This window comes from Ochotona princeps, chromosome 19 (genome assembly GCF_030435755.1).
Source record: "Ochotona princeps isolate mOchPri1 chromosome 19, mOchPri1.hap1, whole genome shotgun sequence".
NCBI classification, from domain to species: Eukaryota; Metazoa; Chordata; class Mammalia; order Lagomorpha; family Ochotonidae; genus Ochotona; species Ochotona princeps.
Window position 1 is genome coordinate 50,133,791 of NC_080850.1, and position 13,265 is coordinate 50,147,055.

At 50.5% G+C, this 13,265-nt stretch overlaps 2 protein-coding genes across 2 annotated transcripts; both read right to left on the bottom strand.

Annotated features, from left to right (window-relative positions):
* Positions 1–2,173: 2,173 nt before the first annotated feature.
* On the bottom strand, positions 2,174–3,145 carry LOC101520750 (olfactory receptor 2T2). Its single transcript, XM_004586563.2, has one exon. The coding sequence runs from the start codon at positions 3,143–3,145 to the stop codon at positions 2,174–2,176; it is 972 nt and encodes a 323-aa protein (XP_004586620.2).
* A 4,774-nt stretch (positions 3,146–7,919) lies between these two features.
* On the bottom strand, positions 7,920–8,876 carry LOC101520508 (olfactory receptor 2T27). Its single transcript, XM_004586562.2, has one exon. The coding sequence runs from the start codon at positions 8,871–8,873 to the stop codon at positions 7,920–7,922; it is 954 nt and encodes a 317-aa protein (XP_004586619.2). The 5' UTR covers positions 8,874–8,876.
* Between the last annotated feature and the right edge of the window lie 4,389 nt (positions 8,877–13,265).

Here is a 13,265-nt window from a genome sequence, read left to right on the forward strand (position 1 = left end):
ATAAAATGCTAAAGCACTTGTAAGGTAATGTAATCTTAATGTTTATTCTCCAGGTAATGTAATTTATTTTTGTAAAGACAAAACTCTGGTGACCATAAACTACTTTAGTTTCCACTTTGATGATATGACCAGGGAAAAAGTCCTGGTGATTGTTTCTGAGGGCAGGCCTAGGCCGGGCCTGGGACAGAGAGGGCACCCACCATGTGCGTGATTAGCTTTAAAGTTCTTGTAAGTCATATTGAGGAAGAACATACATATTTTAAAGGTGAGAATGGCCAACCATCACAAGTGGGCTCACCGCACAACCACTAAGGACCTCAACCACGATGAGGAACACCCACACAGCCACAAAGGACGCCTTCCCAAAGTGGGCTCACCCACACAGGCACAAAGAACTTCAACCCACAGCGGGCACACCCACACAACCACTGAGGACCTCAACCATGGTGAGGCTCACCCACACAGCCACAAAGGACCCCTTGCCACAGTGGGCACACCCACACAGCCAGAAAGGGCCTTTTCCCAAGGTGGGCTCACCCACACAGTCACAAAGAACTTCAACCCGCAGTGGGCACACCCACCCAACCACTAAGGACCTCAACCCACAGTGGGCTCACCCACACAGCCACAAACATGGGCTGAAGTGAGAGTGTTTCACGAATTCATTCCCAGGTGTAACCCAGCCTGCTGCTGCGGGTGAGGAGATCCTTCCAGAACGTTTCTCCTGATCCGTTTACTTAATATCAGGCAAAGATCACATATCAGGATACCTTTCTGAGGCAGAGCCAGCATGGAGAGCAGCACGTTGAAGGAAGCATGCCTGCCCAGAGTCAGAGGTGGAAGTGCTTTCCCCCTGTCTCCTTGCTGACTCAGAACAACGTAGGACTGAGGGCTCTGTGCTGTGACCTTGTCAGCCGTGCAACCATGGAGACGCTCATATGCCTTTCCCTGAGACAGAAAATAAGCTCCAGAAGAGTGAAAGTCACTTTTTATTTTTCATTTTCAGGATCCTATACATGGGAGGAAGTACAAGTTGCATGAACAGGTGGTGGAAGCTTCGGAAGTGGGAATGCCCCATCCAAGCTGCCCGCCCGCCAAGGCACAGTGACCAGCTGACTGACGAAGAAACAAAGTCTTTATGAGTCCAGTAACCACAGAGAGGTTGACAAGGAAACCAAGCAACTTGACCAGAGGGAGTGAAGTCAGTGAATGAAATATCTGGATGAATTTGTTCTATGTTTATACACTTTATTCAAGCATAGACACATTTTTGTAGATTTATAATACTACAAGCTTAGTGGTAAAATCAATTTATATCAGTCAAGCAAATAATAAATGTTATCAATTTCCTGGCATGTTTTAGACTTTCTTTGAATACAGGTAGAGTAAATGTACAGTACATGTCTATAGCTAAGAAGATGAGACCATTCATGATGTGTAATAAAATTTGATTATAAACACAGAACTCGAAACACAACCATGTCAGCCACATGACAGTTTCCTAAGCAAAGTGATATACTGTTGTATTAGAATTGGAAAATATCTCCTTGTTTTGAATGTTTGCAGTTAAGTTTTGAAGGATGTGTAAAATGTTGTTGTGACTTCTGTAGAAGCTGATTATCAATTAGATAGAAGGTTCCATGCCACATGGGACGCATGAAATGTGACTGGGCAAGCAGTGGAGACGGGCTGTGTCCTGGACACAGGCCATGTCCTTGGGCACCCATACCCTGTGGAATGCTTGGACAAAGTTCCTGTTTCCTGACTTTGCTCCTGCCCATCCCTGGCCATTGAAGCTATTGACAGAGGGGGAGAGGACTGTCCAACAGATGAAACATTTTTCAATATTTCTGTCCCTAAGTTTATCTTAAAAATAAAACAAACTTTAAAAATTCATTTTAAATGGCTTTTCATGGCACTTGGAGGGGGTGCTTTCCTACTGGGTTGATGGGCCGTGCTGATGGACCAAGCAAACATTTGTGCAAACTTGCCGTGCTCAGGGGCTTGCTGCTGTTGGCTACACTTCCTAGCTGATGTTTGGAGTGCAATGGCCACTTGGTGCTTCTGACTTGTTGGAATGACACTGCAGGCCTTTTGGAACCAAGACGGTGCTTTCTGGAATGACTGTTTCATTGGTCTAGCAGCAGGGACGCTTGCTTCCTGGCTTCTCTCCCTAGTATTTCTGAGATGTGTCCTGTGCTCTGATTCTCCAGGAGGAGGAACACCGACCCAGGGCCTTCCTGAGAGCCTCCGTCACATCCCTGTTCCTCAGGCTGTAGATGAGAGGGTTGAGCATGGGGGTGAGGATGGTGTAGAAGGCAGACACTACCTTGTCCTTCTCGGGGGTGTGGTAGGAGTGGGGCAGCACGTTGGTGTAGAAGGCTGCCCCGTAAAAGATGCTGACCACCATGATATGGGAGGAGCAGGTGGTGAAGGCTTTGCGCCGGCCCTCAGCCGAGTTCATCCTGTGCACCGTGATGAGGATACGTGTGTAGGAGACGGAGATGACAGACAAAGGGATGAGAACCATCAGCACGCAGCAGGCATACATCAGGGTCTCGTAGAGGGACGTGTCTGTGCAGGAAAGCTTCAGCACCGCTGGAATCTCACAGAAGAAGTGGTTGATTTCCCGGGGCCCACAGTAGGGGAAGCTCATGGTGACAGGAGTCAGCATGAATCCATCCAAAGACCCGCCAACCCAGGAGCCCACCACCATGAGCATGCAAACCCTCCGACTCATGAGCAGAGGGTACCGCAGGGGTCTGCAGACGGCCACGTACCTGTCGTAGGCCATTAGGCCCAGCAGGAAGAACTCGCCTCCAATGAGGGTCAGGTAGAAGAAGATCTGGAATGCACAACCCAGGAAGGAAATGGTCTTCTCCTTAGACAGCAGGTCTTGGAGCATCTTGGGAACAGTGACACAGATGTAGACAGTGTCCATGAGAGAAAGCTGGCTGAGCAAGAAGTACATCGGTGTGTGGAGGTGTGGGTCCCCATGGATGAGCAAAATCATGGTCACATTAGCTGTGACGGCCACCACGAAGATGGAGAAGATGATTGCAAAGATGAGGCTGGGGCAGGCAGGGTGAGTAATGAGACCCAGGAGGATGAAGTGGGTGGAGTTGCGGTGAGCTTCCATGGCCATGTCAGCTGACGGCTCCAGGGGCTGCCAAGCCAGAAAGTGGAGAGGGGATTACCCAAACCTGGGATTCAGAAAGGGCCTACTGTAGCAGCATGCTAATATCAATCTTTTTATGGTTCCTGCCATTTATAGATTTTATATATCAATAAAATCACATCTGCTTCTAACCATCCCTTTAAAAATACACCTGGATTAAGAGACACAGCCCAGACTGGAACACCAATCAATCTGAGAATTACTGAAGAAAATGAGTCAAAACAGGAGTGAAAATGAACTCTAGACTGCACTTCACACAAGCTCCAAAATACCCAGGGTCCTTCTAGAACCCATCTTTGTGTAAATCCCAGAACACTGAACTAGAAGCTGACAGAGAAAGACAAGGCTCACACCTCCTTCCTATGTTTAAACAGTCAGGGACTCAGTGAGTGAAAACTGCAAACTGGCTCCAAGTCTCCTGTGACTGATGAGTGGATGTGTGGCAGGCACCTGGAGCACGGGTATTCTTGGATCTTGCATGTGATCTGTGCACGTGTGAGTGAGTTAGGGTGTGTGTGTGTGTGTGTGTGTGTGTGTGTGTCTGGGATATGTAGGTTGAGTGTACGCAGGCACAACGTTTGTAGGGCACTGGATGGGAGAAGCTGCACATTGCAGAAACACAAGCCTGAGGTTGTTCTGAGAGAGGCCCAGAAGCCCAGGCACCGTGGGTGACTCCCACTCAGCCTGTGAGAATACCCCTCCATGTGAGGTCAGATAGTGTTCCACCAGGGAGGAGAACTTGGGCCACTACCTCTGACATGTCCCCGGGGACCCAGCTGGGCGAGAGCTATTTCTGCTCTGCCACCGAACTCCCTGGTCCTGGGAAATCTCTTGCGGATGGTCTCCTGCATCACTCTCAGAGACCGACACAGAGGAGAGGGAGAGTGGACGAAATCAGCCAGAGTCAGCCCAGGCTCGCCAGAGAAACCGTAGGCATGTTCAGAGGGTGAGAAAGCCATGGCTCAGCACCTTGGAGAGCTCCTTAGGGTCCAGGAGTACAAGCTGAGACCACAGCTCGTAATAAACTGCATCAAAAACAAAACAAAACAAAACAAACTAGAAGAGTGTAATGGACAGGAGCATGTTGCAGGTTGAAACACCTCCAATATTTCAGAAGACATCTGACATTGCTACTGTGCTCAAAGTAATAGGCTTCATATTAATTGTCACTTAGATGGTTGGTACAAAGTATTACTAGCAAACTTCTGGAAGTCACAATGAGCTGTGACCTCTGAGCTTTTCTTCTCTGTTTACCTACACCCACTACTCCTGCACCCCGGTCTACGCTCTTCAACTGGGAAACGCTTTGGACATGCTTCGGATGTTAAATAATCAGGTTATACACTCAGGTAATCGCATATCCACTGCTAGGAATTTGCCTTTTTTTCTCTACCTGACATCTAATTTTCATGATCATGCATTTCCATAGATGTGTCCTTTACCTGCTCTATTATTTCAAATGGAAACTGATTCCATCAACAAAGTGAAACACATACTCTAGTCTCCCTCATCATCCTCACAGCCTATTTAGGATATTTAAGTATCACAATATAGATGAGCCTTCCCTTACTTAAAAATTTAGCACAATGACTCAGACAAGCCACATTTATTACCTGTTAACTGTGCCGGGAACAACCCAATGGCAGAGTGTGGGTTCTAATGCCGAGAGCCAACTTACCAAAAACATGCTGCCAAGGCCCCCATCATTGGTACAGCTGGGCTCCTGGGCTAGTGGGTTAGTGATCCACATCCCAAGCTGCCAGACACCAGAAGGCTCTCTATTGTCACCCACAGAACCAGCTTCTGACAAGGGTATCAGCTTGCCTGCTGGCAAACAGAAGTGAGGACATGACCAGAGCCTGTGGAACCCACACTGCTAACGCTGCAGGGAAGCGACTGGGGGGTGGGGGGGAAAGACTACCCAAGGCCTTCAGGACTGGGAGGGTGAGAAGCAGAACCCCACCAGTCCGACCATCTGCATTTGCTGCCGCACCTCATAGGTCCCACATCTACCAATTCCCTTCCAGGCTGCTTACACAGCCAGAGGCTAGGACAGCCCCACAGAGCTTGCTTTAAAGTTTTATCTGTTTAAAAAATGCAGCCTCGTAGACTCTGCAGTGTGATGGGGAAAAACAGGTAAAACATCCAACATTTCACTTCCTCCCATGTGAGCAGAACATCTTCACCCGCACCTGAGAGGGTGTCCTCTGCCTCCCATTCTGCCTGCCCCCAGGAGCGGGAGGCTCTGCTGCCACCTTCAATGCCCGGCTCTTACCCCTCTGCCAGATCCTGTCCTTTCCCAGAAGCCTGGCTGCCCCGGCCTCAGGGAATGTAGCTGTCCCTCTCTATCTCACTCATCAGAAGTTGGAGTGACTGCAGAGCAGCCTGCCGGTGGCCACAGGGCAACGCCCAGAGAGAATATCCATAAAAATCTAAGATCCTACCTCAGGTGGGATGGTGACTGTGGAGTGACCGGCCTCTTGTCAGGGCACGGAGGTAAGGCTGGACCAAGAGAAATCTCATTAATATTGGAGCCTCACACCCCAGGGGTAATCCACAGTTGTCTGGATTAATTAGCAGACCTAATGTGTTAGAGGAAGGCTAGTGCCTCTCACCAGAGAGTGTATGCTCCCAGGTGAGACACTGCAATGGCTTCTTACCTTCCATTACAAAATGCCTTGTCTGGTCCTGGCATCACGCTGCAGTGGTAGAGAGGTGGTCCCAGGGTTGAGGCTCAGGCCAACCAGAACTCAAAGCAGGAACTTGGCACTTCTTGAAGCACGATGTGTTTGACCCACGGCTCAGCTTGGAGGCCGGGGTGCTTCACCACTGTTCCGTCCAGGACAACGTGCCTGACACACTGCTCAGCTTGGAGGTCAGGGTGCTTTCCCTTCCAGGACGATGTGCCTTCCAAATCATTGGGCTGTTTTCTTTGGGTGAAATTATATTTAAAACAGGCATTGGGCTCATAGAGGTCAAGTGCTTCTCAGAGCTACCCACCTTATGGGCAGAGAGAAAGGATAATGAGTTCAGTAGAAGAAGGCAGGAAAGGATGCCAGGGGAGGGGACAGAGGAACTCAAAGTTCAAACAAGGGCGCTCCACGGGCCAGCAAGGTAGCCTAATGGCTAAACCCTCGCCTTGCACACACTAGGATCCCATATGGGTGCTGGTTCAGCCTGGCTGCTCCACTGCCCATCCAGCTCCCTGCTTATGACCTGGGAAAGCAGTCGAGGACGGCCCAAAGCCTTGGGACCCTGGACCCATGTGGGAGACCTGGAAGAAGCTCCAGACTCTGCTTTGGATAGGCTCAGCTCTGGTCATTACGGCCACTAGGGGAGTGAACCAATGGACAGATTTTTCTTTCTGTATCTCCTTCTCTCTGTAAGTCTGCCTTTCCAATAAAAATAAATAAATCTCAAAAAAGGCCCTGTGTTTTCTTAAATTATCACACATACACTGAGGTCCATATTAATGAAATTAAAATTTTAGCACATAAGTTATTTTATTTCTGTAGAGGGGGAAATAAAGAAGATGGTCTCGCTTGAGAAATAACAGTGACATCAGCACCGCCTTGATGACCCTGTGGGCTACAGCAGCTGGAGGCTGCACTGCTTTCCTAACCAGCTACTCATTAGACAAAGCTCTTACACCTGCTGCTGCCAAGCGGGTCCTGTGTTTCAGTCCCTCAGACACTGCTTGGGTGCCTGAGGGGAGGATGCTGGGGGCAGATAGGGGGAGGAGGGCAGGTCCTGCGGACTAGGTGCACAGATTTTAAACATGAACTCATGGCTAAGTATATTTTGTGCTTTGTGACCCAAATCAGCTCCTTCTTAGGTAATCAAATACAAAGCAGAGAAGTCCCAAGGACATAGGAGTAGGGAAACTGAACGACCAAGGGTTTAAGCAGAATGAGTTTAGTCAAGTGGAGAAAAGCAAGAAAAAGAGAGAATGTTCTACATGTCGTCAGAAGAACGGCTAACTGAAACAAGACCAGGTATAGAGTGAGCAAATGCAAAGAGCTCAATCAGAATATGCAAGTTTAGTCAAAAAGACGTGATTTCGGAGTGTCCTGCTTGCTGCTACTAAATCATGTCACCAGGAGGTCGGGGCTATACGAGATATCAAATGCTGGAGCCATCTGTGTTTTGGACACCTCACAATCACATTTTTTCTATTTTATACAAAATTTGTTGTTATGTTAACCGAATGGTTTGTGGGACCAAATGAAGGCAGGTGTCCAATGTTCTGGTGTCCTGCGGAATCCGACATGTATGCCTGTGTGTACACGTTTTGTAATTGAGTAGATTGAGGAAAATGTGTTCTTTGGATGACCAAAATGATCTTACAATAATACTTGAAATAAAGTAGAAAGAGTGTTTTATAGACCAAATGCTGTAATGACGCTTTGTAGATCTTGAAGAACGACCAGCGGCAAGTCAGAATTTCAGAGAGCCACGTGTTTCCTCGCACACTGAGTGTGGCCGGGAACAGGCCGTGGCACCATTTCCAGCAGGACTGCTACAAGCATACAAGCAACCCCCGAATCCCCAACTTTGTCAAAACCATCCACTGCACAGAAACCTCAGACTTCTCAGAAGATAGCGGCTGCCCGAGATCTCAACTGTCCGACTCATGAGTGCCCCGCAGGGCTTGGCAGGCGGGTGAGCCGCCACAACGTCACCCAGAATCTTCCCACTTCCAGATGAGGGTGAGCTCCTGCTTGATTATCCTCTCTCAGCTTCAGAAGGCGGCCACCCTCCTCGGACCCCGGCCCCGGCCCAGAGCCTTCTGCAGGGCCATGCTCACATCCTTGTTGCGCAGGCTGTAGATGAGGGGGTTCAGGAGTGGTGTGAGGATGGTGTAGAAGGCCGACACAGCTTTGTCCTTCTCGGGGGTGTGGTAGGAGTGAGGCAGCACGTAGGTGTACATGGCGGCCCCATAGAAGAGGCTAACGACCACCATGTGGGAGGAGCAGGTGGCCACAGCCTTGCGCCGGCCCTCGGCCTCACTCATCCTGTGCACGGTGAGAAGAATTCTGGTGTAGGAGGCAGAGATGACTGAGAAGGGGATGAGCAGCATAAGGATACAGCAGACATACATGGCTGTCTCGTAGGCTGAGGTGTCCGAGCAGGACAGCTTCAGCAGGGCGGGGACCTCACAGAAGAAGTGGTTGATCTCCCGAGAGCCACAGAAGGGAAACTGCATCGTGACAGGGGTAAGCAGGAAGCCGTCCACAGAGCCTCCCAGCCAGGCCGCCGCCACAATCAGCCAGCAGACCCTGGGGCTCATGAGCACAGGGTAGTGCAGAGGCCGGCAGATGGCCACATAGCGGTCGTAGGACATGAGCCCCAGCAGGAAAAACTCAGCACCAGCCAAGGTCAAGTACAGGAAGTGCTGGGCGGTGCACCCTGCAAAGGAGATGGCCCTCTGGCTCAGCACCTGGTCCAGCAGCATCTTGGGCACGATAGTGGAGATGTACAGGATGTCCATGAGCGAGAGCTGGCTGAGCAGGAAGTACATGGGTGTGTGCAGCCGCGTGTCCGTGTGGATGAGCAGGATCATGATGGTGTTGCTGGCTATGGAGACCATGAAGACCAGGAGGATGAGTGTAAAGAGAAGCCAGGGGAAGCGGGTGCTGCTGAACAAGCCCAAGAGGACAAAGTCATCGTACACGGAGTAATTGCCCCACTCCATGCTCTGCAGGGGCCACACATGAGACAGAGAGAGAGAGAGAGAGAGAGAGAGAGAGAGAGAGAGAGAGAGAGAGAGAGAGAGACAGGGAGTCAGAGTGGGGCGGTGCTGGGAAATGCAGCTGATCTGAATCAGACACCAGGATGGGCAAGTCAGGGCTACCCTTTTCTCACTCAGCTTGAGACTCAGCTTCCCCAGACCAGGCTGTGCTTCACCAGTATTCCCTGCAGTATGATGTGCCCAACCCACTGCTCAGCTTAGACGTCAGGGTGCTATTCCCTGCAGGACGATGTACCTGACCCACTGCTCAGCTTAGAGGTCAGGGTGCTATTCCCTGCAGGACGATGTACCTGACCCACTGCTCAGCTTAGAGGTCAGGGTGCTATTCCCTGCAGGACAATGTACCTGACCTACTGCTCAGCTTGGAGGTCGGGTACAACTGCTTCTTGTCCTCCTGCGTTCTGTAGATGGAGTTCTTCAACCTCCCTACTGCACAGCTCACATTAGGAGAGTACAGTGGGACTGATAAAAATGGACCACCCTGGCTGAACTGGGAAGAGCCATGGACGAGGGCAGGGGAGCCCATCCCTCCCCCTGCCCCAGCCTCCAGTTCCCTCACTGAGGACTGAGAGGTGACAGCAGCAGAGCATGCATTTGGCCTATAGCAGTTTAAGCACATCAATGCTGGTTAATGTACGCCCTTCCTGACAACTTGGGCTTTGCCTCATTGGAGGCTCTGAGTGTTCCTTAGAGGTTGTGTAGAAGGTAAAGACTCCATGTGGAAAGAGTAAACTGCAAGAACTCTGAGCTGTAAGGGGAAGTTGAGAAATAGGAGAAAGCAAGCAGGGGGCAATGAGTGTGTGGGGTCAAGGGGTGCTTCGTTCCTTTTGGAAGAAATGGCTGGTCACTAACACAGAGCCCAGGAGCAGAGCAAAGTGGGCCAGGTCACTCCAGAGGCCACTGTCCTCCCAGAGGGGCCTTTCCCGTCGGTGGGAGCGCCTTGCGTGTTACTTGGTTGATGCAGCTGAGTGGTGCTGTGGTGCAGGCATGGACACCTGTAGGCCCCGTGAACCATGTCTCTGGGTTCCGTGTAGCTCTGTGCTACCCCCAAAGGACAAATATCACATGTTTTCTCTGATATAAGACAAACTTCAAGCAAAATATAAGATCAATAAATATATAGGTAAACATGTACATACATATATTCATCTAGAGGAACTCTATAAGCAAGTCTAGCACACAAAGAAATGAAGATACTGTGCAGCATAAAAGATGGACTCCCAGTGAAACTGTTGAATACATCTTGACAACAGGATGCTGGACTTTCCACCATTGTCGATACACCAATGTCAGGGTACACTTACACAGAAGAATGACGACTGTGACTTTTGCTGAAGGCCTGTACTATTGTGATGATATAGGGGGGCACGGGGGCTGGGGAACAGAAATTGGGAAGGGTAGAGGGGGAAATCCCTGAGCCTACGGAACTGGATCATGAAAAATAAAAAGTTTTTAAAAGCCCAGTTAGAGAATGTCATGTGTAGCAGTGTGAGCGCCCATTGATAGCAAGCAGTCCGTAAGCTTTGTTCAGCTTGCCTTTCCCAGCAGTCCTGTGGCCTGCTAGAGCAACACTTTACCTATGCTGCTGATCAAGAATGAGGCCGACAGGCTCAGCAGTGTTCCGAGACGTGGGGCTCTGGGCAGTAGGGGACAGCACAGATCCTCTCTGCCATCGCCCAACGGGCCAGAGTGGGCATAGGCTCCCTCCCTCCACAAAGATTTCCCTTGCTTCTGTGTTGAAAGGCCTAAACCCTACAGTCAATTAAGTAGATAAACTCTCAGACGCGACTCTGCCTGCCCAGATCCTAAGGTGGAGACCAGACTGTTCACAGGTACACTTTGAGAATGCTTCTGATTGGGATCCCCTGGGGTTTTCCTCCCTCCTGGGCCTCCAGGGAGAACCTGGGAGGGACGAGCACTGGGAGACAGGGCAGTGGTGGCAGTGGCCATAGCAAAGATTCCCACTGGGCCTACTGTCCCCACCCTTGCATGGCTTAGGACACCCCCCAGGAGGGTTTCCTCTCAACTGTCGGTCAGACATGTATGCAGTTAAGATATTCACTGTCTCTTTGTAGTCTGAGTTTATTTTCAAGAGCTACTCACCCTACAGAGGCAGAATAATGCAAAATTCTCTTCATGCCCTTGTCTAGTTTCAAAAAGTACAAAATTTTAATACATTTTGTCTGTGCTGAAAATTAAATAACATGGGCTTCTCAATAAATGAAAGCATTTAATTAATTTCTTTTTTTAAGATCCTGCCAGTGAGCCCTCATTCCTGTTCTTCAACAAACACAGCTCAGTGGAAGGAGGGATGGGAAGGAGTGGCCTTCTCCCTGAGTTCCACCACTTCCTATTGGTGTGTGAACACGTGACATGCGTGCCCATGGGCAGGTGCGAGCTATTCTACTGAAACTGGGTGCTGGACTAGTCACAGGGCGATCGAAGCAGCAGTGACAGCCCCAGAGCCTTGCCTGCTGCCTCCCTATGGCTTCCGTCCTTTGACCACAAACCCCAAAGCAGGCAGGCCGTTTCCGTTTCCTTTCTGATGTTCTGCCAAGTCCTGCTGTGCGAGGAGGGCTGGTGCCACCTCACCCACGAGGCACTTGCACGTCCTAGAAGGCTCGTGAGGACCAGGCATGATGCAGGTGATCCAGGTAGACACTTCTGGGGGAAGTGGGATGGACGATGGCCACCCTGCGAGCCATCAGTCCTGTGTGAACTCAAGCACTAGCGCTTCTCAGCAGTATCTCCACAGCAAGTTCCGATTCTTCTTGTAGGCTAAAATACGCTTCCTACACGAAGACCATCTGGCACATCTTTATCATGACAGAGAATCTTGTATTTCAGTAGCAGCAAAGGGGCAGACCCGTGTCCTGAACACAGAGCCAGGTGTGATCTCAGCAAAAGCTGAACAGGTGTCTTCCCTACCTGTTTCTACCCTGGACACCTGCACATCCTTGGCCCTTGGTGTGTGGTGCCGTGGACACTAAGCAAAATTTGGGGTGGGATGTTCACACCCATGTGAGTTCCTGGGTGTCTGGTAACCGCTCTCAGTCCTGTCCCCTGTAAGCATCAAGTGGGAGTGTGTGGCATGTCTCTTGGAGTAGGGCTGGAGGACACGGTAACAATGAACTCTGTGGAGCTATCTGTGAAGTACCTGAGGAGATGGACTAGCACACACCTGCTAGACAAACCCCTTGACCTTCCAGTCATTTAGCATCCCCTGACTGAATCCCCTGTTTGCACAGTGAACACTTGGCTCAAGCTTCACATGGAACCCAGCCTGCCTGGAGCTCTCCTGGGGGCAGTCCCCTGTGTTCTGGTGCACACAGCCTGCCCCAGAGCCTTCGGAGCAGCTGAGCGGGAATAACGGCAAAAGGCTGAAGTTGCCTGGGCAGCATTGGAGCCCAGATTCCTGTACTCAGGATGCCAGGATATGTCGGCCTCGGGACCACCCAAGTTTCTGTCATTTGAACCAAGGTTCAGCAAGCCCAGGAGCTGGTGGAAGGAAGGCCTGTGACTGAGACGAGTTACTTACCTGGCACAGCAGCTCCCTTGAATCTGACGCTCTCACTGCCAACCAGCTCTTACTCAGAGAAAGATCAGAACTGAGCGAGTCAGTGTGGCCGCTTATTGCCTCTCACGTCTGATATGGGTAGGTGTCTGAGAGGCAGAAGCAATCATCTACCCGACCCTGAAGACCTGGGGTGTGTGGACGTGAGGCAGAGACCGGAGCAGAGAGGCCAGGAGTGTGGACGTGAAGCAGAGAGGGAGAGCCAGGAGTGTGGACATGAAGCAGAGACCAGAGGGAGAGCCAGGGATGTGCAGGCCAGCTGTGGCTGTGAATTCAAAGGCACAGGTGAGGTGGGAGTGTGGAGCTACATTTTGTCACGTGAGGCTAAAGTCAGTCGCGAGCCTGTGTGACTCCCTTAACAGAGACCAGGAGAGATGGACAGCGCAAGGAGCCAGAAACAGTGGCCTGAGCCTGTAACAACAGGCTGAAGTGAAGGAGGCCGGTAGCAGCTCCTTCGAGGCAGCTGAGAACAAAGACCTTGCCATTAAACAGCAGTGCTTGCGTCATGGCGGAGGACCAGTATTCCCATCTGGAAGCGCATCCAGTGCCAGAATGGTCCTCCCTGGGGTAGCTTTGTCCCCAGCCTACAATTACACGGCTCCTGGAAATCTGACAAACTTCTTCACCTTACCTTTTGCAACTCAGGAAAATTGCAGTCTTTCAGCGTGCAAAGAACTGAAATAATTAAACTGTCGTTGCAACAGAGGGCGGGCCTCTGCGACTCCAGCTCAGTTCTCTTCTACTTGGCTCATGGTGTTACT